This window comes from Anolis sagrei, chromosome 3 (assembly GCF_037176765.1).
Source record: "Anolis sagrei isolate rAnoSag1 chromosome 3, rAnoSag1.mat, whole genome shotgun sequence".
Lineage (NCBI taxonomy): Eukaryota > Metazoa > Chordata > Lepidosauria > Squamata > Dactyloidae > Anolis > Anolis sagrei.
The window spans coordinates 261887606-261910848 of NC_090023.1; the positions used below are offsets into that span (position 1 = coordinate 261887606).

A 23243-nucleotide genomic window follows, 5' to 3' on the forward strand; every position below is an offset into this window, starting at 1 on the left:
CCAGGCATGGGAAACTTGGGCCCTCCAGGTGTTTTGGACTTTGCTATGACTACAACTTCAGTAGGACTGATTTTCTCAGTCCCACTCAGATAGTAACATTAACTGAAGACATTTGGTGCAGTAATATCATAGTTAAGACTATGCAATTCTCAAAACTTGGAACACAAGATGTACAAATCTAAGGGTATTTAGGATCCTGTCAAGAACCGGTGATGCTATCAACCTTACCAATGAGTAGCCCAACCTGCCGGCAAGCCATGACAGCGGCAAATACAGTGGAACGCTCCTGAGAAGTGGTGGATCGTGTGAGGTAGCCGAAGATGGATGCTCCCACTCCGGTCCCCACACCTGCAAGGGAAATATAGAGAAATATATAATGCAAAGGGAGGATAGGGGTTTAACACAGTATAGTAGTTTGGTGATGGGCTACAACTCTGGGGAGACAAGCGTTTGAACCTTGGAAACCCGCTGGGTGGGCTTAGGCAAGTCACAACTCTCTCAGCTCAAAGGAAAGCAAAAGCTACGTTCCTCCTCTGAACAAATCTTGGCAAGAAAACTCCAAAGTAGGTTTGTCTTAATATCACTGTTAAGTTGGAAATGCCTTAAAAGGCACATAACTGTTAGGAAAAAAATTAAAGTTAACTAGGTATTTTTAATTACAAAAATGTGAGTCAAGCATTGAAAGGGTTAAATGATGCAATGACTCAGCAAAAGCTGCAGTCCTATATAAGCAGGTGTGCCTGGAGCTTAGTAGCAGTCAGTCTGAGGTAAACCTCAGTGGGAGAAAGGTCTCAGTGTGTGAAAAGGCCTCACAGTGTGAGGTAGGCCTCAGTCTGTGTGATGAGGCTTCTATGTGAGGTAGGCCGCAGTCTGTGAGAAGACCTGGTGTGAGAAGCTTCGGTGAAACAAGCCCCAGGTTGAAGGCCTTGTGTGTATAGCTATTGTGTGAAGCTCCTGTGTAAGCCTGCTGTGAGGAAGCTTTGTGAGAGTGAAGCTGTTTATCTGAATGAGAAAGAAGCACAGCGTGGAAGCAAAGAAGGAAGTATAAAGAACTTTGTGTTATGAAAACCTTGTTCTTGTAAACAGTGCAACCATATAGGTGCAACTGACCGCATAGGGAAGCTGATGAGGAAACACAACATACAAACTATCTACAGACCCACCAAGAAAATCCAACAAATGCTACGTTCAGCAAAGGACAAGAGGGATCCTCTCACTTCTGCAGGAGTCTACCGTATACCATGCAGCTGTGGAAAAGTCTACATAGGGACCACCAAACGCAGCTTTGCCCAAACACGAATCAAGGAACATGAAAGGCACTGCAGACTACTTCAACCAGAGAAGTCAGCCATAGCAGAGCACCTGATGAACCAACCTGGACACAGCATATTATTAGAGAACACAGAAATGCTGGACCATTCTCACAACCACCATGTCAGACTACACAGAGAAGCCATTGAAATCCACAAGCATGTGGACAATTTCAACAGAAAGGAGGAAACCATGAAAATGAACAAAATCTGGCTACCAGTATTAAAAAACTCTAAAATTGCAACAGCACAACAACCGAGAGGAAGCATGCGGGGACATCTAATTATCTCTCAACAAAAGTTTGCTCCAGGCACACTCAGCCCATTGGTGGTCAGTTGAAACATTCACGCCTAGCTCCAGCAGACAAGAGTCCTTTGTCTCGCCCTGGTCATTCCACAGATATATAAACCCTTTTTCCTAGTTCCAACAGACCTCACTACTTCTGAGGATGCTTGTCATAGATGCAGGCGAAACGTCAGGAGAGAATGCCTCTAGACCATGGCCATACAGCCTGAAAAAACCTACAACCCAGTGCAACCATATTATTTTACTACAAAGAAAAGCCTCCTATGGAAGAGATAACACTGGTGTGTGTGTTTTTGTTCTACTGGTGATGGGTCATGCTGCTGTTGATAAGTTATTCTGGTATACATTCATGGGGAGGATCTTTTGTTAATAAGCCCACTCGCCCAATAATAATAACAACAGTAACAAAGACAGGATAAAGTTTAAGAAAGTTACCAATTCTCTTCTCCCTAAGATACTGGCTGGAGACGGATGGGTTCTGTAGTCTAACACAGGTTAGGGCACTAGATGCAGGAAGGCTGAATATGAAAATTGCTTCCATTATATCTTACCTGCCACAAGTCGACTGCTGAGAAGCATCCATTTGGAACCACCAACAAAGTACATAAAATTCCCTGAAAGAAAAGATGGCAATAAAGCAAATTTTCCAGCAAAATGAAGTATGAAGCTGTGTTAAGCCTGTCACAGAAAAAAATATGATAAAGTCTGATACACCTAAAAGTCAACAAGTTTTATTTGACACCATCTTTTGTGGCTCTACCCCACTTCATCTTACGCAAGTCAATTTGGTTCACAGCTAGAATATGAATTGTTGCTAATGTATGTAGTCCATATCGATTCCAAGGTTAGAGAAATGGATATTGATTTTTTTTTCTCTAGAAGACCTCAGTTGGAAAATATTTCTCTGTTCCTATAAATATTTATAAAAGGCAGAGAGACTCTGCCCATATTCATTAGTGGCAGAGCATGAATGTGATGCTGTTTTGGACCGGATCTTAGAATCATAGAATCATAGAGTTGGAAGAGACCTCATGGGCCAAGGATTCTCTGGACTAAATCCTTGAATCACACAGCCAGCATGGCCAATGACCAGAGTAAGATTTTTTTTTTTTTTAAAAAGTGCAAGTGCTGAGTAGTGCTGTGTGAAGGCATTTGCACACATACGATTTTGGTTTTCCACCTTTGAAACACTTTGGGTCAATATGGAGTTTCAAATGGACATTTCCAGATACCTTACTCAAAGAGCTTATCTAGGCCAAGCATAAAACTCATATTTATCTAAGATCTATTGCTGCTTGCTCCATGAAATTTGTCCAGGCTTTAACGCAGGCCTGGACAAACTTTGGCCCTCCAGATGTTTTGGACTTCATCTCCCACAATTCCGAATTGTGGGAGTTGAAGTCCAAAACATCTGGAGGGCCAAAGTTTGTCCAGGCCTGCTTTCACCCAAATTTGCTCAAATTTAGACAAAGTTATAAGAATATCCGCAGGCTTCATGGCAATCTGGACCTTCACATCTCTACAAGAATGTGAATGTACATCATTATTGTTTTAAGTTATTATTTTATGTTTTATACTTATTAGCAATGTATTTGGATTGTTCTTTACATTGTTTTAATATGTTTTAAGCCACTTTGGGTCCCATGAGGGAGAAAAGTGGGATATAAATAAAGATTTATTATTATTATTATTATTATTGACACAAAAACACAGTATGTCACAGCAAACAAGATATATTTGCTGGATTTCGCATCACAAAATCACAAGTCGAACACTTCCCAAGCACCTAGGATGGTGCGATGTGTTTTCGGATGCACGCAGATCCACGTAAGGTGGCCTTTTGCAGTGGACAGATCATGATTTTGTCAATGTTTATTGTTTTCAAATGCCGGCTAAGATCTTTTGGCACGGCACCCAGTATTCCCATTACCACTGGGACCACCTGTACTGGTTTATGTCAGAGTCTTCGTAGTTCGATTTTGAGGTTCTGGTAATGGTTGAGTTTTTCCTGTTGTTTTTCCTCAATGCGACTATCACCCGGTATGGCACTATCAATAATCCAAACTTTTTTCTTTTCTACAATCATGATGTCTGGTGTGTTGTGTTCCAAAACTATGTCAGTCTGGATTTGAAAGTCCCACAGTACCTTTGCGTGTTCATTTTCCACTACCTTTGCAGGTTTATGATCCCACCAATTCTTTATTACTGGCAGGTAGTACTTGTGACATAAGTTCCAATGAATCATTTGGGCCACAGAGTTGTGCCTCTGTTTGTAGTCTGTCTGTGTGATTTTCTTGCAGGAGTTGAGGATATGATCAATGGTTTCATCAGCTGCCTTGCAGAGTCTGCATTTTGGGTCATCAGCTGATTTTTCTATTATTATAGGATTATGATTATGATTATTAGAAACACAACAAGATGAGTCCATAGCAGACAAGATCACTCTGCTGGCTGTTGTATTGGATCACATGTTGGACAGTTCCCAAGTGTCTAGGACTGTGTGATGTATCGGTGAATAATGCATGTAGATTCCAGAATGGTGGCCTTCTGCAGCTGGCAGATGGTAATCTTGTCAGCACCAATTGTGTTTAAGTGCAGGCCAAGGTCTTTAGGCACTACACCCAGTGTGCCGATCACCACTGGGACCACCTTGACTGGCTTGTGCCAGAGTCTTTGCAGTTCGATCTTTAAATACTCGTATCGTGTCAGCTTTACCAGTTGTTTCTCTTCAATCCTGCTGTTGCCTGGGATTGCAACATCGACGATCCATACTTTGTTTTTTAACATGATCGTGAGGTCAGGAGTATTGTGCTCCAAAACTCGGTCTGTCTGAATTCGGAAGTCCCAGAGAAGCTAGACATGTTCATTTTCTGTAACTTTTTCCAGCTTGTTATCCCACCAGTTCTTTGTCGCAGGCAGATGGTATTTGTGGTACAGGTTCCAATGAATCATCTGAGCAACGGTGTTGTGCCTCTGCTTGTAGTCTGTTTGCACAATCTTCTTGCAGCAGCTGTGGATGTGATCTCTTGTTTCATCTGCTTCCTTGCAGAGTCTACATTTGGGATCTGTTGTTGACTTGTCAATTCTGGCTTTGATGGCATTTGTTCTAATGGCTTGTTCTTGGGCTGCCAGAATCAGGCCCTCCGTCTCCTTTTTCAAAGTTACACTTGAATTATTATTATTGTTATTATTATTATTATTATTATTATTATCTTTCCCATCAATCCTTTAATCGCTGACGCCACGGAATGCATCCATGCAATGCATATTCTCTCTCCTAGGCCTGCCAGAGTGAAAACTGGAGATGGCTCCTGTTCGTTAAATGGTTTCGTAGAAAAGGAAATGAGAGTAGGTGTTGCTTGTCACGCCATCAGGTAACAAACAACCTGCTGAAATTCCCTCTTCTACACCATCATTAAAAGACCAAGTGCTGTCTCCAGTTTTCAATCTGGCAACCCTATCTAGCATTGAAATATATCCTACTGCTTGAAGCAGAAAGACAATATCTCAAGTACCAGAGCTCAAAATAGCCAAGGACAGAGTGACCGGGTGTGCATATGGACAGGGTGAGTATCAAAGGGCATGAAGTCCAATGACATTTTCCAGAAACACCTTGCTCTGGTCGTGCCACACCAGCTGTTCACTGTTTCTTCACCTCCTGGATGTGAGTCTACACTGAGTCTGCACTGGCAATATAATGCAGTTTAAAACTGTATTATATGACAGTGTAGATGGGACCTCAGCTACCTGTTTTCTTGGCTCTGTTATTACATTATATTTATTGAATTTTTTGCAGTATTTGTGATATCAAAAACTACTATGGATGACTCCAGTTTGTACATACCACCACTCTTTATCTCTGGCAGTAAAAATTTAGTAATACAAAGAAAGCAAAATAGCTCCCAACATATCTTAAGCAAAGTTTTGGGGTAAACTTTTGTTTGAAAATTTTAAAGGTAATTCAGTCCTCCAAGGTTTCCAAGCAAGCAGTTTCTCATCTTTGCATTACTAAATGACTGGACCCACTCTGCCCACTCCCAAAATATAGTAGCTCCCAATGCTGGATGCTTCCATCATCAACTGAATGTCTGTTTAACCAAAATATAGGAGTCTTCCTGTATTTTAAACCAATTTAAGAGATAGTTATTTTTTAAAACCACATATATGGTAAATATTTTGTAATGAAAGGAACAACACTTACCGGCTATCTGAAACAGGTTGGCAAAGATGATGATGGCCTTGGTTTGGCGGGTACGGTCAGACCAGTATCCAAAGAGCGGCCCTGTGATCAGCCCAGCGAAGCTAAAGGCAGAAATGCCCAAACCCAAAAAGTAGGGCTCAGCATTCAGGGATTGCAAGTAAGCCCAGATAGTTGGCAGGATCACCGCTGAAATAAAAGGAAAAAGAAAAGAGGAAACACTCCAGTTAGGCAAAGAATTCCAACCAGCATCCCTTAAAAGTGGATCACATTGAAGTGACAACACCTTAAAGCACCCTTGATCTTGTTGTTATTTATCTGCTCTAAGATAGAAGAGAATCAGAGTAAACATGCCTCTATTGGCATTTTTTTTGTCATGTCGGGGTGACTTGAGAAACTGCAAGTCACTTCTGGTGTGAGAGAATTGGCTATCTGCAAGGACATTGCCCAGGGGATGTACAGATGTTTTGATGTTTTATCATCCTTGTGGAAGGCTTCTCTCATGTCCCCGCATGAGGAGCTGGAGCTGATAGAGGGAGCTCATTCACGCTCTCCCCGGATTTGAACCTGTCGGTTTTCAGTCCTGCCAGCACAGGGGTTTAACCCACTGTGCCACTAGGATATACTCTTAGATTTTGGGGGCTGGGAGGAAATATAAAGACATTTGCAGCCCTACAACATATTAATAATACAAAACAGAACATTTGTGGTCAGCAGCATCACAATGTGGTCAACATGGCAACAACAACAACAACAACAACAACAACAACAACAACAACAACGAGTTGGGTGAAAGCAGGCCTAGACAAACTTTGGACTTCCAGGAGTTTGGACTTCAACTCCCACAATTCTCTCCTAATGAGATTTAAAGTGGCAGACAGAGCTAAAACTAATCCACTTGATGAAGAATGACACACTAGGAAGGGCTGCAGCAGTTGACTTTTGCCTGAGGTTACTGGGAAATGCAAGGTTTTGCCTCTCCTCATTCCTTTGCCAACTTAACCGAATGCGAGGTTTGCACTAAAAGAAGTAAACAAGAAGAGAAAGGAGGAAAATAGGGAAAGAAGGGAAAAACTGGGACATTTTTAAAATGTCGCAGGATGAAGAAGGATCAAACAGGACTGCTCCTGCCAATTTGGGATGGTTGTGGGTTAAAATAAAATACAATATTATAATTATATATTTTATAATACATGTAGTATTACTAATAATATTACAATATAATGGTATAGTACAATATAGTAATATACAGTATAATACTGATATTGTTCTATGCTAATAATATAATATACTGTATATACTCGAGTATAAGCCTAGTTTTTCGGTCCTTTTTTTAGGCTGAAAAAGTTTCTCCCGGCTTATACTCGAGTCAAGGTTATTTATTATTTTACTTTGTTGTTATTATTGTTATTGTTGTTGTTTTACTTTATTATTGTTGTTATTACATTTATTATTTTACTCTATTTATTATTGTTATTGTTATATTTATTTTGCTCTATTGTTATTATTACATTTATTATTTTACTCTATTATTATTACTATTACCATTACTTTACTCTGTGTATTATTATTGGAAGGATACGTAAGCATATTTACATTGAAGAAGGTTAGAATAATGGTTGAATCAGGGTTAGACAGTCTTATGTTGAATTACAGTTTTATGTAAATATTCAAAAACATTTGACCAACGAATGCCTCAATTATTGTAATTTTATCGGTATCTATTTTTATTTTGAAATTGACCAGTAGCTGCTATATTTCCCACCCTCGGCTTATATTCGAATCAATCAATTTCCCCAGATTTTTGTGGTAAAATTAGGTGCCTCGGCATATTTTCGGGTCGGCTTATACTCGAGCATATACGGTATATCTTGTAAGCCACTCTGAGTCCCCTTCGAGATGAGAAGGGTGGTATATAAAAGTCATATAAATGTCATAATAAATAAATAAATAAATATTTGCTCCAGGTTTCCTCCAGTCTGATGCCACAGTATTGGGCATACCATTCCTAGTCCATGTTATATGCTTTTAAAAACAAAAGCTGGTACTGTCAGGTTCCTGAATTTATAATGTTATGTCACCCTCCTGGCCCTGATCTCCTCATTTTAACTGTCTTGTGACACAGAATTTTTACAGTTTGATCCTGTTATTATAACAGTTTATATCTCTCTGTTGCATTCATATGACCTCATATATCAAAATGCTTCATAAGAGAAAAGAAGGAAAGAGAGTAGTGAACACCATTCATCTAATTCAGTTGTCATTGGCTTTTAACAGCAAAGAGAAAAAAGTCACCAGCGCACTGACATTTGTCTAAGAGGCAGTGCTTAGACTCATGTCATAAAATACAGTCTGCAAAACAGCTGTCTGGGAGACAAGATTTAAGCAACTCTGGTGTTTCATAGGAAAATGTGGAATGAAATAGATTTCTGACAAATCTGAGCAGTAGTACTTGTACGAGTAAAACTCTGAACTCTCTTAAAAACAAAAGCTTCATGTTAGCGGGACTCAAAGAGAAAAGTAGAGACACCAGAAACAGGTAGGACCTCGTTGTCCATTGGGTAGCAGATTCAACTGCCCTGTGCATCTAAGAGAAGAGGAAAACCATATTACACATGGATAGACTCAAGCAAGGAGCTTCAGATCTCACTTGACCATTCGATTTAGTGCTCTCATCTAAGTACTACCAGGGTTGACTCATAGAATCATAGAATCATAGAATCAAAGAGTTGGAAGAGACCTCACGGGCCATCCAGTCCAACCCCCTGCCAAGAAGCAGGAAAATTGCATTCAAATCACCCCTGACAAATGGCCATCCAGCCTCTGTTTAAAAGCCTCCAAAGAAGGAGCCTCCACCACACTCCAGGGCAGAGAGTTCCACTGCTGAACGGCTCTCACAGTCAGGAAGTTCTTCCTCATGTTCAGATGGAATCTCCTCTCTTGTAGTTTGAAGCCATTGTTCTGCGTCCTAGTCTCCAGGGAAGCAGAAAGCAAACTTGCTCCCTCCTCCCTATGACTTCCCCTTACATATTTATACATGGCCATCATGTCTTCTCTCAGCCTTCTCTTCTGTAGGCTAAATATGGCCATCATATTTCCTCTCAGCCTAGCCTTCTGTAGGCTAAACATGTCCAGCTCTTTAAGCCGCTCCTCATAGGGCTTGTTCTCCAGACCCTTGATCATTTTAGTCGCCCTCCTCTGGACACATTCCAGCTTGTCAATATCTCTCTTGAATTGTGGTGCCCAGAATTGGACACAATATTCCAGGTGTGGTCTAACCAAAGCAGAATAGAGGGGTAGCATTACTTCCCTAGTTACATAACCAGATATCCTTGTGTATGTGATGCTCAGATGATCTTCTCTTTTTTCTTAAAAAAAAAAAGGTAATTTGAATTGTCTTATTCAAATCCCTTTGGATACTTTGGAAGCCATGGCCCTCAGTTTGCAAGATCTGTCCAAGGCGGTTGATCACAGGTTGACTTGTAGGCCTCTTGTCTGTAGGATCACCAGAAGACAAAGTTGGTTTGATGGCAATTGTCCATAACAGCAACAACAACAAGAAGTGCATCTAGGTTTTGTATTTTTGTGTTATGTAACACCGTTTTCCAAGTATCCAAAAGGATTTGAAGATGACACATCAAATTAACTTTTTCCAGACTTAAAAGACAAGAACATCTAAGCCATATATAAGTAAAGCTACCTGGTTACATAGCAGCCTAAATACCCTAAAGGCACCAAATCCTGTCTGATTTTGAAAGCTGATTCGCACTTCGATGGGAGACCACCAAATGTTGTGGCCGAGCGGAATTTGAACCGTGATCTCCAGAGTTGACATTCAGTGCTCAATCCACTACAACACACTGGCTCACATTTCTGCTGCCCCGGGAGTCAATTCAGAAACCTTAATTTAGAAACACATCGCACTTAGCCACCTTCTCCTGAACTTACAACTCACATAACCCTCATAGATTATTGATCCTTGACATATATATTTCACCTCTCTTCCATGACGACATACATGGCAGGGGGTTTCCAGAAATAAGTCAGAGTTCTGTAGCACTATAATAGCTAACAAATTTATTCTAGCATTAGTTTTGGAAGGCTATAGGTGAATTACTAAAGTGGTCCTTGGCCCCCTTCTATAATAGCCTCTTTTCGCAATGGCACAAACCTCTTTGTTGTTCTTGCTGAAACAAATGCTGGCTTAAATTGAGTTCAATATTAGGAGACTGGAAAATCCCTATTTGGCAATGCTGGGTGACACCTTTGTTTACACAAGCAGTTGAGAAAGAAGTGGTGCAACTCATTCATTCAGTAACATGGGTGTTACCCGGTGCATGCTGTCACCCCATGGATCTCCTCCCAAATATTACGCCTAAAATTCCAGACAAACTGACAAAATCAGCAACTGATAGACACATATGTTCTGTATCTAAAAAGCTAGAGCTGATAGGTAAAAATTGGTACAGTTTTTGGAATCTGCAGGTCAAATATACCCAGAAACAAGTGAAATATCTGAGACACTAAAATGTATGCTAGCCTGTGTAATAATAAACTCTGAGCTGATCGTGATACTGATAATGATATTAAGCTTGTAGCATATGCTGATGAAACTTTGTGATTCCAAAACATTGTGAAATAATGACAACTCTGACTGGAGAAGATGCATTTCAGACGATTGAGTATATTGATACAATAAATTAAAGCTGTACTTATGAAAATGTTTTTGTAGTTATAATAATTTTTTTTTGAAATAAACATGCTGAAACAGGGTACAAAAATTAGATTGATGGGTACCTCTCCACCATTGATGGGTACCTCTCCACCAAAGTCAACATCGGCACCAAAATACAACACTGCCTGAGCTCTGCGAGTGCAGCATTTTTACGAATGAAGCAGAGAGTGTTTGAGGACCAGGACATCCGTAGGGATACCAAGGTGCTTGTCTATAAAGCTATTGTCCTCCCAACCCTGCTATATGCCTGCGAAACGTGGACTGTCTACAGACGTCATATGCAACTCCTGGAACGATTCCATCAGCGCTGCCTCCGGAAAATCCTGCAAATCTCTTGGCAAGACAGGTGGACAAATGTCAGCGTGCTGGAAGAAGCAAAGACCACCAGCATTGAAGCAATGGTCCTCCACCATCAACTCCGCTGGACCGGCCACGTTATCTGGATGCCCGACCACCGTCTCCCAAAGCAGTTGCTCTACTCTGAACTCAAGAACGGAAAACGGAACGTTGGTGGACAGGAAAAGAGATTGAAAGATGGGCTCAAAGCCAACCTTAAAATCTCTGGCATAGACACAGAGAACTGGGAAGCCCTGGCCCTTGACTGATTCAGCTGGAGGTCAGCTGTGAGCAGCAATGCTGCAGAATTTGAAGAGGCACGAATGGAGGGTGAAAGAGAGAAATGTGCCAAGAGGAAGGTGCATCAAGCCAACCCCGACCGAGACTGCCTTCCACCTGGAAACCAATGCCCTCACTGTGGGAGAAGATGCATGTCAAGAATAGGACTCCACAGCCACCTACGGATCCACAAGAATACTGATCATGGAAGACTATCCTACTCGTCCAACGAGGGATCGCCTAAATAAGCAAGATGGGTATTTTGGTGTCTCACAAATGATGTTCACTCCCACTTAGTGATGCTATTAGTATAATTGATGGCACAACCAGTTTTGCAATTGCTATGAGGTTTTCCTGTGCAAAGATCATGTTACCTCCTCTCTAGGCAAGGAAACATTGACCTGACAGGGATGCAGATTGTATAGGAGTATTCTGAATTAAGAAAATTCAAATGCAAACTAAGTTCAATGCTATGCAAACGTTGCCAACGAGGGATTGAGCTTGTTTTTAGGGGAAGATGGTTGCTTTTTGAAGGTGAAACGTTTTGCAAGTTGAGGTACTTAATTTGTCAGTGTATCGTATACATACAACCTGAGCCAATACTAGGCATGGCACCTGGATCTCCAATAATGTATGTACTGTTTTGTTTAACAAACAAGATAGGAAGGATTATGTAGCCATGAAATGAGATATACTGCAGCTCCCGTCAGCCCCAGAAGGGATAGCAAAGGCAAGAGGTGATGGGAGGTGATGTCCAGGTGGATTAGAAATGTAAGTTTCCCCAGAATGGATACGCAATTGTCAGGTAACTGTGGAGAACTAATCCTACAGTGAATAATTTTTCTTCAAATAATATACTTTTTTGCTATCAGATCCAACCCCTGGAAGAATGCATAGGGACCATAGAGGGATACAACTGATTTCAGTGTCCTGTAGTCAATTTGCAACAAAATTTTATGGGAGTAGTGATGAAAGGAGGGTGTTTTTGTTGATCATACTTTCCTCATCCCTTACAGTTTACCATCTATATAAATAAAAATGTAATGTTCGTTTGTGGTAGTCACAGAACTCAAAAACCAGTGGGCGAATTGACACCAAATTTGGACACAAGACACCATTCAAGGCAATCTATGTCCTGCACTCAAAAAAAATGATTTTGTCATTTGGGAGTTGTAGTTGCTGGGATTTATAGTTCACCTACAATCACAGAGCATTCTGAACCCCACCAACAATGGAATTGAACCAAACTTGGCACACAGAACTCCCATGACCTACAGAAAATACTGGAAGGGTTTGGTGGGCAGTGTCCTTTGGTTTTAGAGTTGTAGTTCACCTACATCCAGAGAGCACTGTGCACTCAAACAATGATGGGTCTGGACCAAACTCTGCACGAAGACTAAATATGCCCAAATGTGAACACTGGTGGAGTTTGGGGAAAATAGAATCTTGAGATTTGGGAGTTGTAGTTGCTGGGATTTGTAGTTCACCTACCATCACAGAGCATTCTGAACCCCACCAACAATGGAATTGAACCAAACGTGGCACACAGAACTCCCATGACCAACAGAAAACACTAGAAGGATTTGGTGGGTAGTGTTCTTTGGTTTTGGAGTTGTAGTTCACCTACATCCAGAGATCACTGTGGACTCAAACAATGATGGATCTGGACCAAACTCTGCACAAAGACTCAATATGCCCAAATGTGAACACTGGTGGAGTTTGGGGAAAATAGAATCTTGACATTTGGGAGTTGTAGTTGCTGGGATTTATAGTTCACTTACAATCAAAGCATTCTGAACCCCATCAACAATAGAATTGGGCCAAACCTCCCACACAGAACCCCCATGTGGGCCACAGCAATGCGTGGCAGGGAACGGCTAGTTATATATAAAGCCCTATACGCTTTGGGTTCAACCTATCTTCAAGACCACATCTCCTTCAATGAACCAGCAAGGTTCTGATGGGAATTGTGGTCCCTCACCCAATTCTCTCTCCTGCTCTGGTAGATAAAAGCGATGGGATTCCGTCAATGATCACTTGTCTAGAGGAGAGCTAGCAGGCCTCTCTGCACAGGAAAACCACATTGGGTTGTGATAAGAAGTCTAATTTTACTCCTAGAGTCAGCCTTTTGGAACCAATGAAATATGGTAAGAAGAATATTCAACATGAATCAAGGCAGGGTGTAGCGGGATCTGGATGTTTTAGTATATCAGCATGAGGAATATTCTGAAAACTGAGATCAGTGACAACAAGATGTATTCGTGTCTGTGGGCATTTTGTCCCATATGTAAGCCACGCTGAGTTCCTTCAGGGAGATGGTACAGGGGAGGAAGTATAAGAATAAAGTTATTATTATTATTTGAAACAAAAAAGATGAGTCCACAGCAAACAAGATCACTCTGCTGGCTATTGTATTGGATCACACGTCGGACACTTCCCAAGTGTCTAGGACTGTGTGATGTATCGGTGAATAATGCATGTAGATCCCAGTAAGGTGGCCTTCTGCAGCTGGCAGATAGTAATTTTGTCAGCGCCGATTGTGTTTAAGTGCAGACCAAGGTCTTTAGGCACTGCATGCAGTGTGCCGATCACCACTGGGACCACCTTGACTGGCTTGTACCAGAGTCTTTGCAGTTCCATCTTTAAATCCTCATATTGTGTCAGCTTTTCCAGTTGTTTCTCTTCAATCCTGCTATCACCTGGGACTGCAATATCGACGATCCATACTTTGTATTGTCAAAGGCTTTCATGGCCGGAATCACTGGGTTATTGTGGTTTTTTCAGGCTATATGGCCATGGTCTAGAGGCATTCTCTCCTGACGTTTTGCCTGCATCTATGGCAAGCATCCTCAGAGGTAGTACTTTGTTTTTAACACATTATTATTATCATCATCATCATCGTCATCATCATTATGTACCTTCCAAAAGCAGTAGGGGCATCTACACTGCAGAATTAATGCAGTTTTGACATGTTAGCTGCCAGGGTTCAATACCTTGTTAAAGCTAAATACCCCATCATGGGAACAATAGAAATTAGGACTGAGATTAGGATTAAAGAAACTAAAATACTTAGGAATATGGATATATAAAAACCCAGAGTGTAGCTAAGGGAAATTATAAGAAAATATCGAAAGTAATACAGAAAAACAATTCAAGAAGTGGGAGGGGAAAACATTAACAAGAGGGTTTTTTTTTTACCAGGGCTAAAAAGGACAGGTGTTGGCATGATTGTAAACAAAGAGATCTGTTTAATCCCATGATAGGGGAATGTGATACAATACAGGCATATTGGAGAACGACTGAAGGAGAAATTAAGATAATGTTAAATTTTCAAATCATAATAGCCAATAGAAATGTATTACATCCAAGGATACCAGGAGCTTATGATGTACAAAAGGAAAGGGTGGTTGGCAAATTAATAGCGTGTGCACAAATTCTATTTATTTATTGCTTTCCCTCCTCATTTGGAGATTCAAAGTGGCTCACAATTAAAAGCATTTACATTTTAAAATATACAAATATACAATAATAAAACAGCATATCATTATATATGATTATGTTATTAGTAGTATTATATTGTATTACATTATAATTATCAATATTATATATACAATACATCATATTATTAGCATAACATAGTGATATGTTGGTTTTTGTCGTCATGGCTTATTGTAAATTGTCTTTTATATGTTGTACACCGCCGTGAGTCGCCCTAGGGCTGAGAACGGCGGTTAACAAATGCAGCAAATAAATAAATAATAAATAACACAATATTAATATGATATATTCACACTTAGCTCCATCAGACAAGAGTCCTTTGTCCCACCCTGGTCATTCCACAGATATATAAACCCTTTTGCCTAGTTCCAACAGACCTCGCTACCTCTGAGGATGCTTGCCATAGATGCAGGCGAAACGTCAGGAGAGAATGCCTCCAGACCATGGCTTTAAAGTGGATTCATTCTCTAGTGTGAGAGTGATATTTCAAACGTAGTTTCTGCAGTTTATTGCACAAGAGGAAAGGGTAAAACAATATAATATAATATAATATAATATAATAAAAATACCTTGTTAAAGCTCCCACCCCCACCCCACCCCCAAGCCATGGCTGTCAAAGTGGTATCAAACCGCATTAATTCAACAGTGTAGACACACTCTAGGTAGTCTGTGTCAAAGTAGGGAGGGCCCCTCCTGTAAGTAGGACCTCCAAACCTCAACTGACCCCCATTGGTAGGCATTAATTAACATTAATTGAGAATTAATTAATCAGGATTACCATATTCAATCCCTCCGCAGAGAAAGAGGAGACCAATGGTGTAGTTGGTCAGCTTCTTCTTCCGAGGCTCATCCATGCAACCCTGTGTGGCTTCCTCTCCAAAAATAGGCTGGTGATCCCTGCAATGCCAGGCCCTCTGCACATGCTCAGAAGCACCCTTTCCCTCCCAATCCCTCCTGTCTTGGAAGGAGAGGCAGGGCGGGGCGAGGAGGGACAGCCGCCAATGCCTGCAGCTCATCCCCAACTGCCCAGCCCACCTTTCCTCCCGCCCTTAACCTGGCTGCCTCCGGCCAATCGGAGCGCACCTCGCTCCTCGGGGACACGCCCACAAGCATCCTTGGCTCAGAATGTTTAGGGAAGGGAAGGAAGCTCCAGCCAATCAGAGCGCGCGGCCGCTTTAGAGCATCCTGAGCTAACCTGGCTGGTCCTGGGAATGGAACGCGGGCTCCAGCCAATCAGAGCGCGCCTCATTTCTCAAAGGCACGCCCACAACATCCTTGGCTAACCTGGGGCACATCTCTACTTACTTATTTATTTACTACCCTGCCCAGTCTGGTGATCTGGAAAATAATGATAAAGTATTGGTTTCTAATATATGTAATGTCTTTATACTTGTGGGAAAACAGTATTTCTTGCTGTTTCTTTGTCAGTGTTGATGTGGAGATTGTCTGGTTTGCCTACTCTGGAACATGCAACATTTACTCCACCTCAGACATCAGAAGAACTTATTTATTTCTCGTGTCAGGGCAGCCAGTCAATTATATTACATTTCTAACAGAACAAAGCAAACAAACAGAGAAAATACAAAATGTGTGAGTTTGGTAGTTGATTGAATGTCCTTTGACCAGTATCTGGCCACTTGGAGTGCCTCTGGGGTTGCCACAAGAAGGTCCTCCATTGTGCATGTGGCAGGGCTCAGGTTGCATTGCAGCAGGTCGTCAGTGGTTTGTTCTTCTCCACACTCGCATGCCAAGGATTCCACCCTGTAGCCCCATTTCTTAAGATTGGCTCTACATCTCGTGGTGCCAGAGCGCAATCTGTTCAGCGCCTTCCAAGTCGCCCAGTCTTCTGAGTGCCCAGGGGGGAGTCTCTCATCTGGTATCACCCATGAATTGAGGTGCTGGGTTTGGGCCTGCCACTTTTGGACTCTCGCTTGCTGGGGTGTTCCAGCGAGTGTCTCTGTAGATCTAAGACTATGTCTTGATTTAAGTCGTTGACGTGCTGGCTGATATCCAAACAGGGGATGAGCTGGAGATGTCTCTGCCTTGGTCCTTTCACTATTGGCTACTACTTCCCGGCGGATGTCAGTGGTGTGGGTCGCAGACACCCTGTGATAATGCGGCATGTCTCATTAAGAGCCATTTCTACTGTTTTAGTGTGGTGAGATGTGTTCCACACTGGGCATGCATACTCAGCAGCAGAGTAGCATAGCGCAAGGGCAGATGTCTTCACTGTGTCTGGTTGTGATCCCCAGGTTGTGCCAGTCAGCTTTCGTATGATGTTGTTTCTAGCGCCCACTTTTTGTTTGATGTTCAGGCAGTGCTTCTTGTAGGTCAGAGCACGGTCCCAGGTATTTGGGTGCGCTGCAATGCTCCAGTGGGATTCCTTCCCAGGTAATCCTCAGAGCTCGGGATGCTTGTCTGTTCTTAAGGTGAAAGGCGCACGTCTGTGTTTTAGATGGATTAGGGATCAGTTGGCTCAGAATGGTGAAGGAAGGGAAGGAAGCTGCAGCCAATCAGAGCGTGCCGCCGCTTTAGAGCATCCTGGGCTAACCTGGCTGGTCCTGGGAATGGAATGCGGTCTTCAGCCAATCAGAGTGCGCCTCATTTCTCAAAGGCACGCCCACAACATCCTTGGCCAACCTGAGGCACATCTCTACTTATTTATTTCGTGTCAAAAACATTGCATAAATAGGTTGCTGTCAGTTCTCCGGGCTGTATGGCCATGTTCCAGAAATATTATCTCCTGACGTTTTGCCCACATCTATGACCAAATTGCCAGGGCCTTTTCTGTGGTTGCCCCCTGACTTTGGAACACCCTCCCCAAAGGTATTAGACTAGCACCCACTTTGACAGTCTTTAGGAAGAACTTGAAGACTTGGTTATTCTGATGTGCCCTTCCAGAATAGGATAACCTCCAGCACTATGTCCCAGAAGCACTTTATTAGAGTTTAAGACTCTCTGCACATTCCACTTGCCCAGAATTCCAACATACCACCTCACACACCCAGCACTTTTAACCTGTACCCATCATTGGCCTGGCCCTGATTTTATTGCGTAATAGTGTAATGTTTTGTTGTGTTATTGCTTATGTTTTTTCATTTGCTTGCATCGTTATTGCTTGTTGTTGTTATGTTGAGGCCTTGGCCTTTGTATTTATTTATTTATTTATTTACTTTGCTTATATACCGCTGTTCGCAGCCCTGGGGCGACTCACAGCGGTGTACAACATAGAAAATCAAGGTTCAAAATTCAAGGCACAATCTAAAATATCCATCTAGCAGTAACCAAAAACATCATTATCAAAAATATCAGCAATATCAATAATGCAAACAGCAATTCACGTCGTCTCATCGTTTGAACCACAATCCAGTATCATTTTCCGTTGTTCCATTCCTGTCGTTATTACCAATTATTGCACTTCTTGTTCAAACTCCTTCTTGAACAGCCAGGTCTTTAATTTCCTGCGGAATATCATCAGGGAGGGGGCCAGTCTGATGTCCACGGAAAGGGTGTTCCACAGCCGAGGAGCCACCACCGAGAAGGCCCTGTCTCTCGTCCCCACCAACTGCTCATTGGAGGGAAGAATAGTAGAGGCCAAGAAGAAGTACTTTGGACACATCATGAGAAGACAAGAAAGCTTAGAGAATACAATGATGCTGGGGAAAACGGAAGGAAAAAGGAAGAGGGGCCGACCAAGGGCAAGATGGATGGATGGTATCCTTGAAGTGACTGGATTGACCTTGAAGGATCTGGGGGTGGTGACGGACGACAGGGAGTTCTGGCTAGGGCTAGTCCAGGAGGTCACGAAGCGACTGAACGAATAAACAACAAATGACAGGCATCCTCAGAGGTCGTGACTGTTGCTACTAGGGGTTTACAACAGGCTTTTTCTAAGTAACAGGGAAGATCAGACCCTTTTCTGTTACAACTGCCACAAATTAATTGGGTGTGTTATCACTTTCTGCATAAAACAAGGCACTAAGGCTTGCAAGTTTTGAACTTTGCATTTTTAGCTTAGCCTGATGGCTCGTTTTGAGCTGAAGAAACCTTTAACTGTTGCTGGGAGCGGTTACACAGCGTGCTGAAACTGAAGACTGAAGCAGTTTGGAATACCAGAGAAACTGCTTGTTTATGGCAAGACGAGGACATTCTATAATAACTTAAGTAGACAGATTGTATTATTTTGCTATATATTTGCATATTGTCGTTTATAGAAGATGCCTCACCGGAGAGATACACTACACTACTTACCTCACCAAGAGTTTTTTAAAAAAATAGTCTTTGTAATTGGCCCTGCACACCCTGATCAATTATTGTGATTTTATATTGTATCTTGTGTTTATTTTGTATTGTTCTTTTATTATTTTTATTGTATTTTTATTTGATGTATTATTGTATGTTTATATATTTGCATTAAAAGTTAGATTAGAAACAAAGAAAAGATATATATATATATATATATATATATATGAATTATATCTCTGTGTGTGTGTGTGTGTGTGTGTGTGTATATATATATATATATATATATACACACACACACACACACACACATATATATTTCCATATATATGAATTAATTCCACAATGTATGTATGTATGTGTGTGTGTGTGTGTATATATATATATATATATATATATATATATATTCATTCCATACACGCACAATATGTATATATACAGTCACACATTGTGGAATGAATTCATATATATGGAAATATTATATGATTATATAGATGTATGATTGTGTGTGTGTGTATATATATATATACAAACACAATCATATATCTATATAATCATATATTTCCATATATATGAATTCATTCCACAATGTGTAATGTGTATCTGTATGTATGTATGTATATTTATTTATTTATTTGTCGTGTCAGAGCACCCAGTCCATTATATTACATTTCTAACAGAACAAAGCAAACAAACAGAAAAATACACAACTTGTGAGTTTGATAGCTGGTTAAATGTCCTTTGACCAGTATCTCGCCACTTGGAGTGCTCCTGGTGTTGCTGCAAGAAAGTCCTCCATTGTGCATGTGGCAGGGCTCAGGTTGCATTGCAGCAGGTGGTCAGTGGTTTGCTCTTCTCCACACTCGCATGTCGTGGATTCCACTTTGTAGCCCCATTTCTTAAGGTTGGCTCTGCATCTCGTGGTGCCAGAGCGCAGTTTGTTCAGCGCCTTCCAAGTCGCCCAGTCTTCTGTGTGCCCAGGGGGGAATCTCTCATTTGGTATCAGCCATTGATTGAGGTTCTGGGTTTGAGCCTGCCACTTTTGGACTCTCGCTTGCTGAGGTGTTCCAGCAAGTGTCTCTGTAGATCTTAGAAAACTATGTCTAGATTTAAGTCGTTGACGTGTTGGCTGATACTCAAACAGGGGATGAGCTGGAGATGTCTCTGCTTTGGTCCTTTCACTATTGGCTGCTACTTCCCGGCGGATGTCAGGTGGTGCAATACCGGCTAAGCAGTGTAGTTTCTCCAGTGGTGTAGGGCGCAGACACCCCGTGATAATGCGGCATGTCTCATTAAGAGCCACATCCACTGTTTTAGTGTGGTGAGATGTGTTCCACACTGGGCATGCATACTCAGCAGTAGAGTAGCATAGCGTAAGGGCAGATGTCTTCACTGTATCTGGTTGTGATCCCCAGGTTGTGCCAGTCAGCTTTCATATGATATTGTTTCTAGCACCCACTTTTTGCTTGATGTTCAGGCAATGCTTCTTGTAGGTAAGAGCACGGTCCAGAGTGACTCCCAGGTTTTTGGGTGCGCTGCAATGCTCCAGTGAGATTCCTTCCCAGGTGATCTTCAGAGCTCGGGATGCTTCTCTGTTCTTGAGATGAAAGGCACATGTCTGTGTTTTAGATAGGTTAGGGATCAGCTGGTTTTCCCTGTAATAGGCAGTAAGAGCACCTAGAGCTTCGGAGAGCTTCTGTTCTACAGTCTCAAAGCTGCCTGCTTGAGCAGTAATGGCACGATCATCAGCATAGATGAAGCTCTCTGTCCCTTCTGGCAGTGGCAGAAGGGACGTAAGGAAGGAGTAAAGAAGGAGAGAAAGGGAGGGAAGGAAAGAGAGACGGATGGAAGTAAAAAGTGAAGGAAGGAAATAGGTAGAGAAGGAAGAAAGGAGAGAAAAGGGAAAGAAAAGGGGGCAAGGAAGGAAAGAGGTAGGGAAGAAAGGAAGGAAGGAAGGAGAGAAGGAAAGAAGAAAAGAGAAGGAAGGAAAGAGGGAGCAAAGGAAGGAGGGAAAGGAGAAAAAGAGGGAGGGGAAGGTTGGCCACAGCAATGCAGGTACAGCTAGTGTATTTGTGTGTTCATATATTCATTCATATATATATAGTATGAATTCATTCCGCAATATATATATCTGATGCTTTAATAAACGCAGTTTTGTTGTTTGCAACTAATGCCAGACTCTTCTCCAGTCCTTTTAGCTGGAGCGCCCAAAATAAGTCACCCACAAAACCCTTCTATATAGTGGTAGCTTCCCAGGGAGGCAAAGAAAGCTTCTGCGCAGGCGCAAGGGAATCCAGTGACCTCATGCTGCCTTCCCGTTTCTCTGTTCTTGAGATGAAAGGCACATGTCTGTGTTTTAGATGGGTTAGGGATCAGCTGGTTTTCCCTGTAATAGGCAGTAAGAGCACCTAGAGCTTCGGAGAGCTTATTTATTTTATTTATTTGCTTTATTTTTATACCGAATTTGCAGCCTAAATCGGCGACTCAATGCGGTTTCTGCTTCTGTTCTGCCGTCTCAAAGCTCCCTGCTTTGAGATGTATATATATATATGTATATATGTATATGTATGTATGTGTGTATGTTGTTGTTCATTCGTTCAGTCGTCTCCAACTCTTCGTGACCTCATGGACCAGCCCACGCCAGAGCTCCCTGTCGGCCGTCACCACCCCCAGCTCCTTCAAGGTCAGTCCAGTCACTTCAAGGATGCCATCCATCCATCTTGCCCTTGGTCGGCCCCTCTTCCTTTTGCCTTCCACTTTCCCCAGCATAATTGTCTTCTCTAGGCTTTCCTGTCTCCTCATGATGTGGCCAAAGGACTTCAACTTTGTCTCTAGTATCCTTCCCTCCAATGAGCACCCGGGCTTTATTTCCTGGAGTATGAACTGGTTGGATCTTCTCAGCACTTTCCTCCAGCACCACAGCTCAAAAGCATCTCTCTTCCTTCGCTCAGCCTTCCCTAAGGTCCAGCTCTCACATCCGTAGGTGACTACAGGGAAGACCATGGATTGGACTATGCAATGGATCTTTGTTGCCAGTGTGATGTCTCTACTCTTTACTATTTTGTCGAGACTGGACATTGCTCTCCTCCCAAGAAGTAAGCGTCTTCTGATTTCCTGGCCACAGTCTGTGTCTGCAGTCATCTTTGCACCTACAAATACAAAGAAAAATGTGTGTGTGTGTGTGTGTGTATATATATAAAGGTAAAGGTTGTCCCCTGACATTAAGTCCAGTCATGTCTGACTCTGGGGTGTGGTGCTCATCTCCATTTCTAAGCCGAAGAGCCAGCGTTGTCCATAGACACCTCCAAGGTCATGTGGCTGGCATGACTGCATGGAGTGCCGTTACCTTCCCGCCGGAACGGTACCTATTGATCTACTCACATTTGCATGTTTTCGAACTGCTAGGTTGGCAGTGTAGGGGCAACAAAACCAAAATATTTCCCAAAAGGCAGAAGCCCCCTTTCCAATAGGGAGGGCAAGAATGGACACCACGAAAGTTGAATCCTTTAAACTGCAAAAAACTATTTATTATTGCGTGGCCATAGCAATAACGACAAACAAGCATACAGGGATGCAATCAAAGGGTTTGTCGCAACCCCCAAGGGGGCTGCAGAGCAATTATAGTAAATGGAATATACATTTTCATTGGTTCCCAAAGACAAATCACTTCATTGGTCTAAGCTAGCTATGCAGTTGTTCATTAGTTGTTTATGATTTTGATTGACATTATAGCACACGTGGGATCCTAACAATGGCACAACTATAACATAACTATGGTCCATTGTTCTCTGACCATGACTGTATCTTATCTATTAGTCTGTTGCAAACATGGCTTCAGAGCGACTGGGAAACTTGGGGGTTCTATCTAGCAAACAGCTAGCTGGTTTTGTCCAGATATGTTGTTACCCTTGAATAGTAACTTCTTCTTTGGAGCACTGATTTCTCAAACAATCAGCATTTTCTGTGAACAAAGGCCTACTGCAGAAATAGGCCAATATGGCAGTAAATCATGACATATGGGCATAGGGGAAATATATGAAAATTCCCTTTTTAAAACCACGTCCCCTCCAGCAGAAGCTAGGGTTGACAGCGGAAGCTCACGCCGCTCCCCGGAATTGAACCTGCGACCTTTCGATCAACAAGCTCAGCAGCTCAGTGCTTTAACCCACTGCACCACCGGGGGCTTTGTGTTATGTTATGTGTGTATATATATATATATATATATATATGAATTCATTCCGCAATATATTATGTATGCTGCTTTAATCAACTCAGTTTTGCTGTTTGTAACTAACGCCAGACTCTTCTCCAGTCCTTTAACATGGAACACCCAACATA

General features: G+C 42.0%; 1 protein-coding gene across 1 annotated transcript in view; it reads right to left on the reverse strand.

Annotated features, from left to right (window-relative positions):
- LOC132770459 (major facilitator superfamily domain-containing protein 8-like) overlaps window positions 1-15684 on the reverse strand; it is a 40779-nt gene extending 25095 nt beyond the window's left edge. The window contains exons 1-4 of the mRNA XM_060767415.2: window positions 15442-15684; window positions 5819-6004; window positions 2169-2231; window positions 229-348 (exon numbers count right to left, since the gene is read on the reverse strand). Of these exons, the coding sequence (XP_060623398.2) occupies window positions 229-348; window positions 2169-2231; window positions 5819-6004; window positions 15442-15679 (607 nt within the window). The 5' untranslated portion in view covers window positions 15680-15684. The remainder of the gene's footprint in view (window positions 1-228; window positions 349-2168; window positions 2232-5818; window positions 6005-15441) is intronic.
- Between the last annotated feature and the right edge of the window lie 7559 nt (window positions 15685-23243).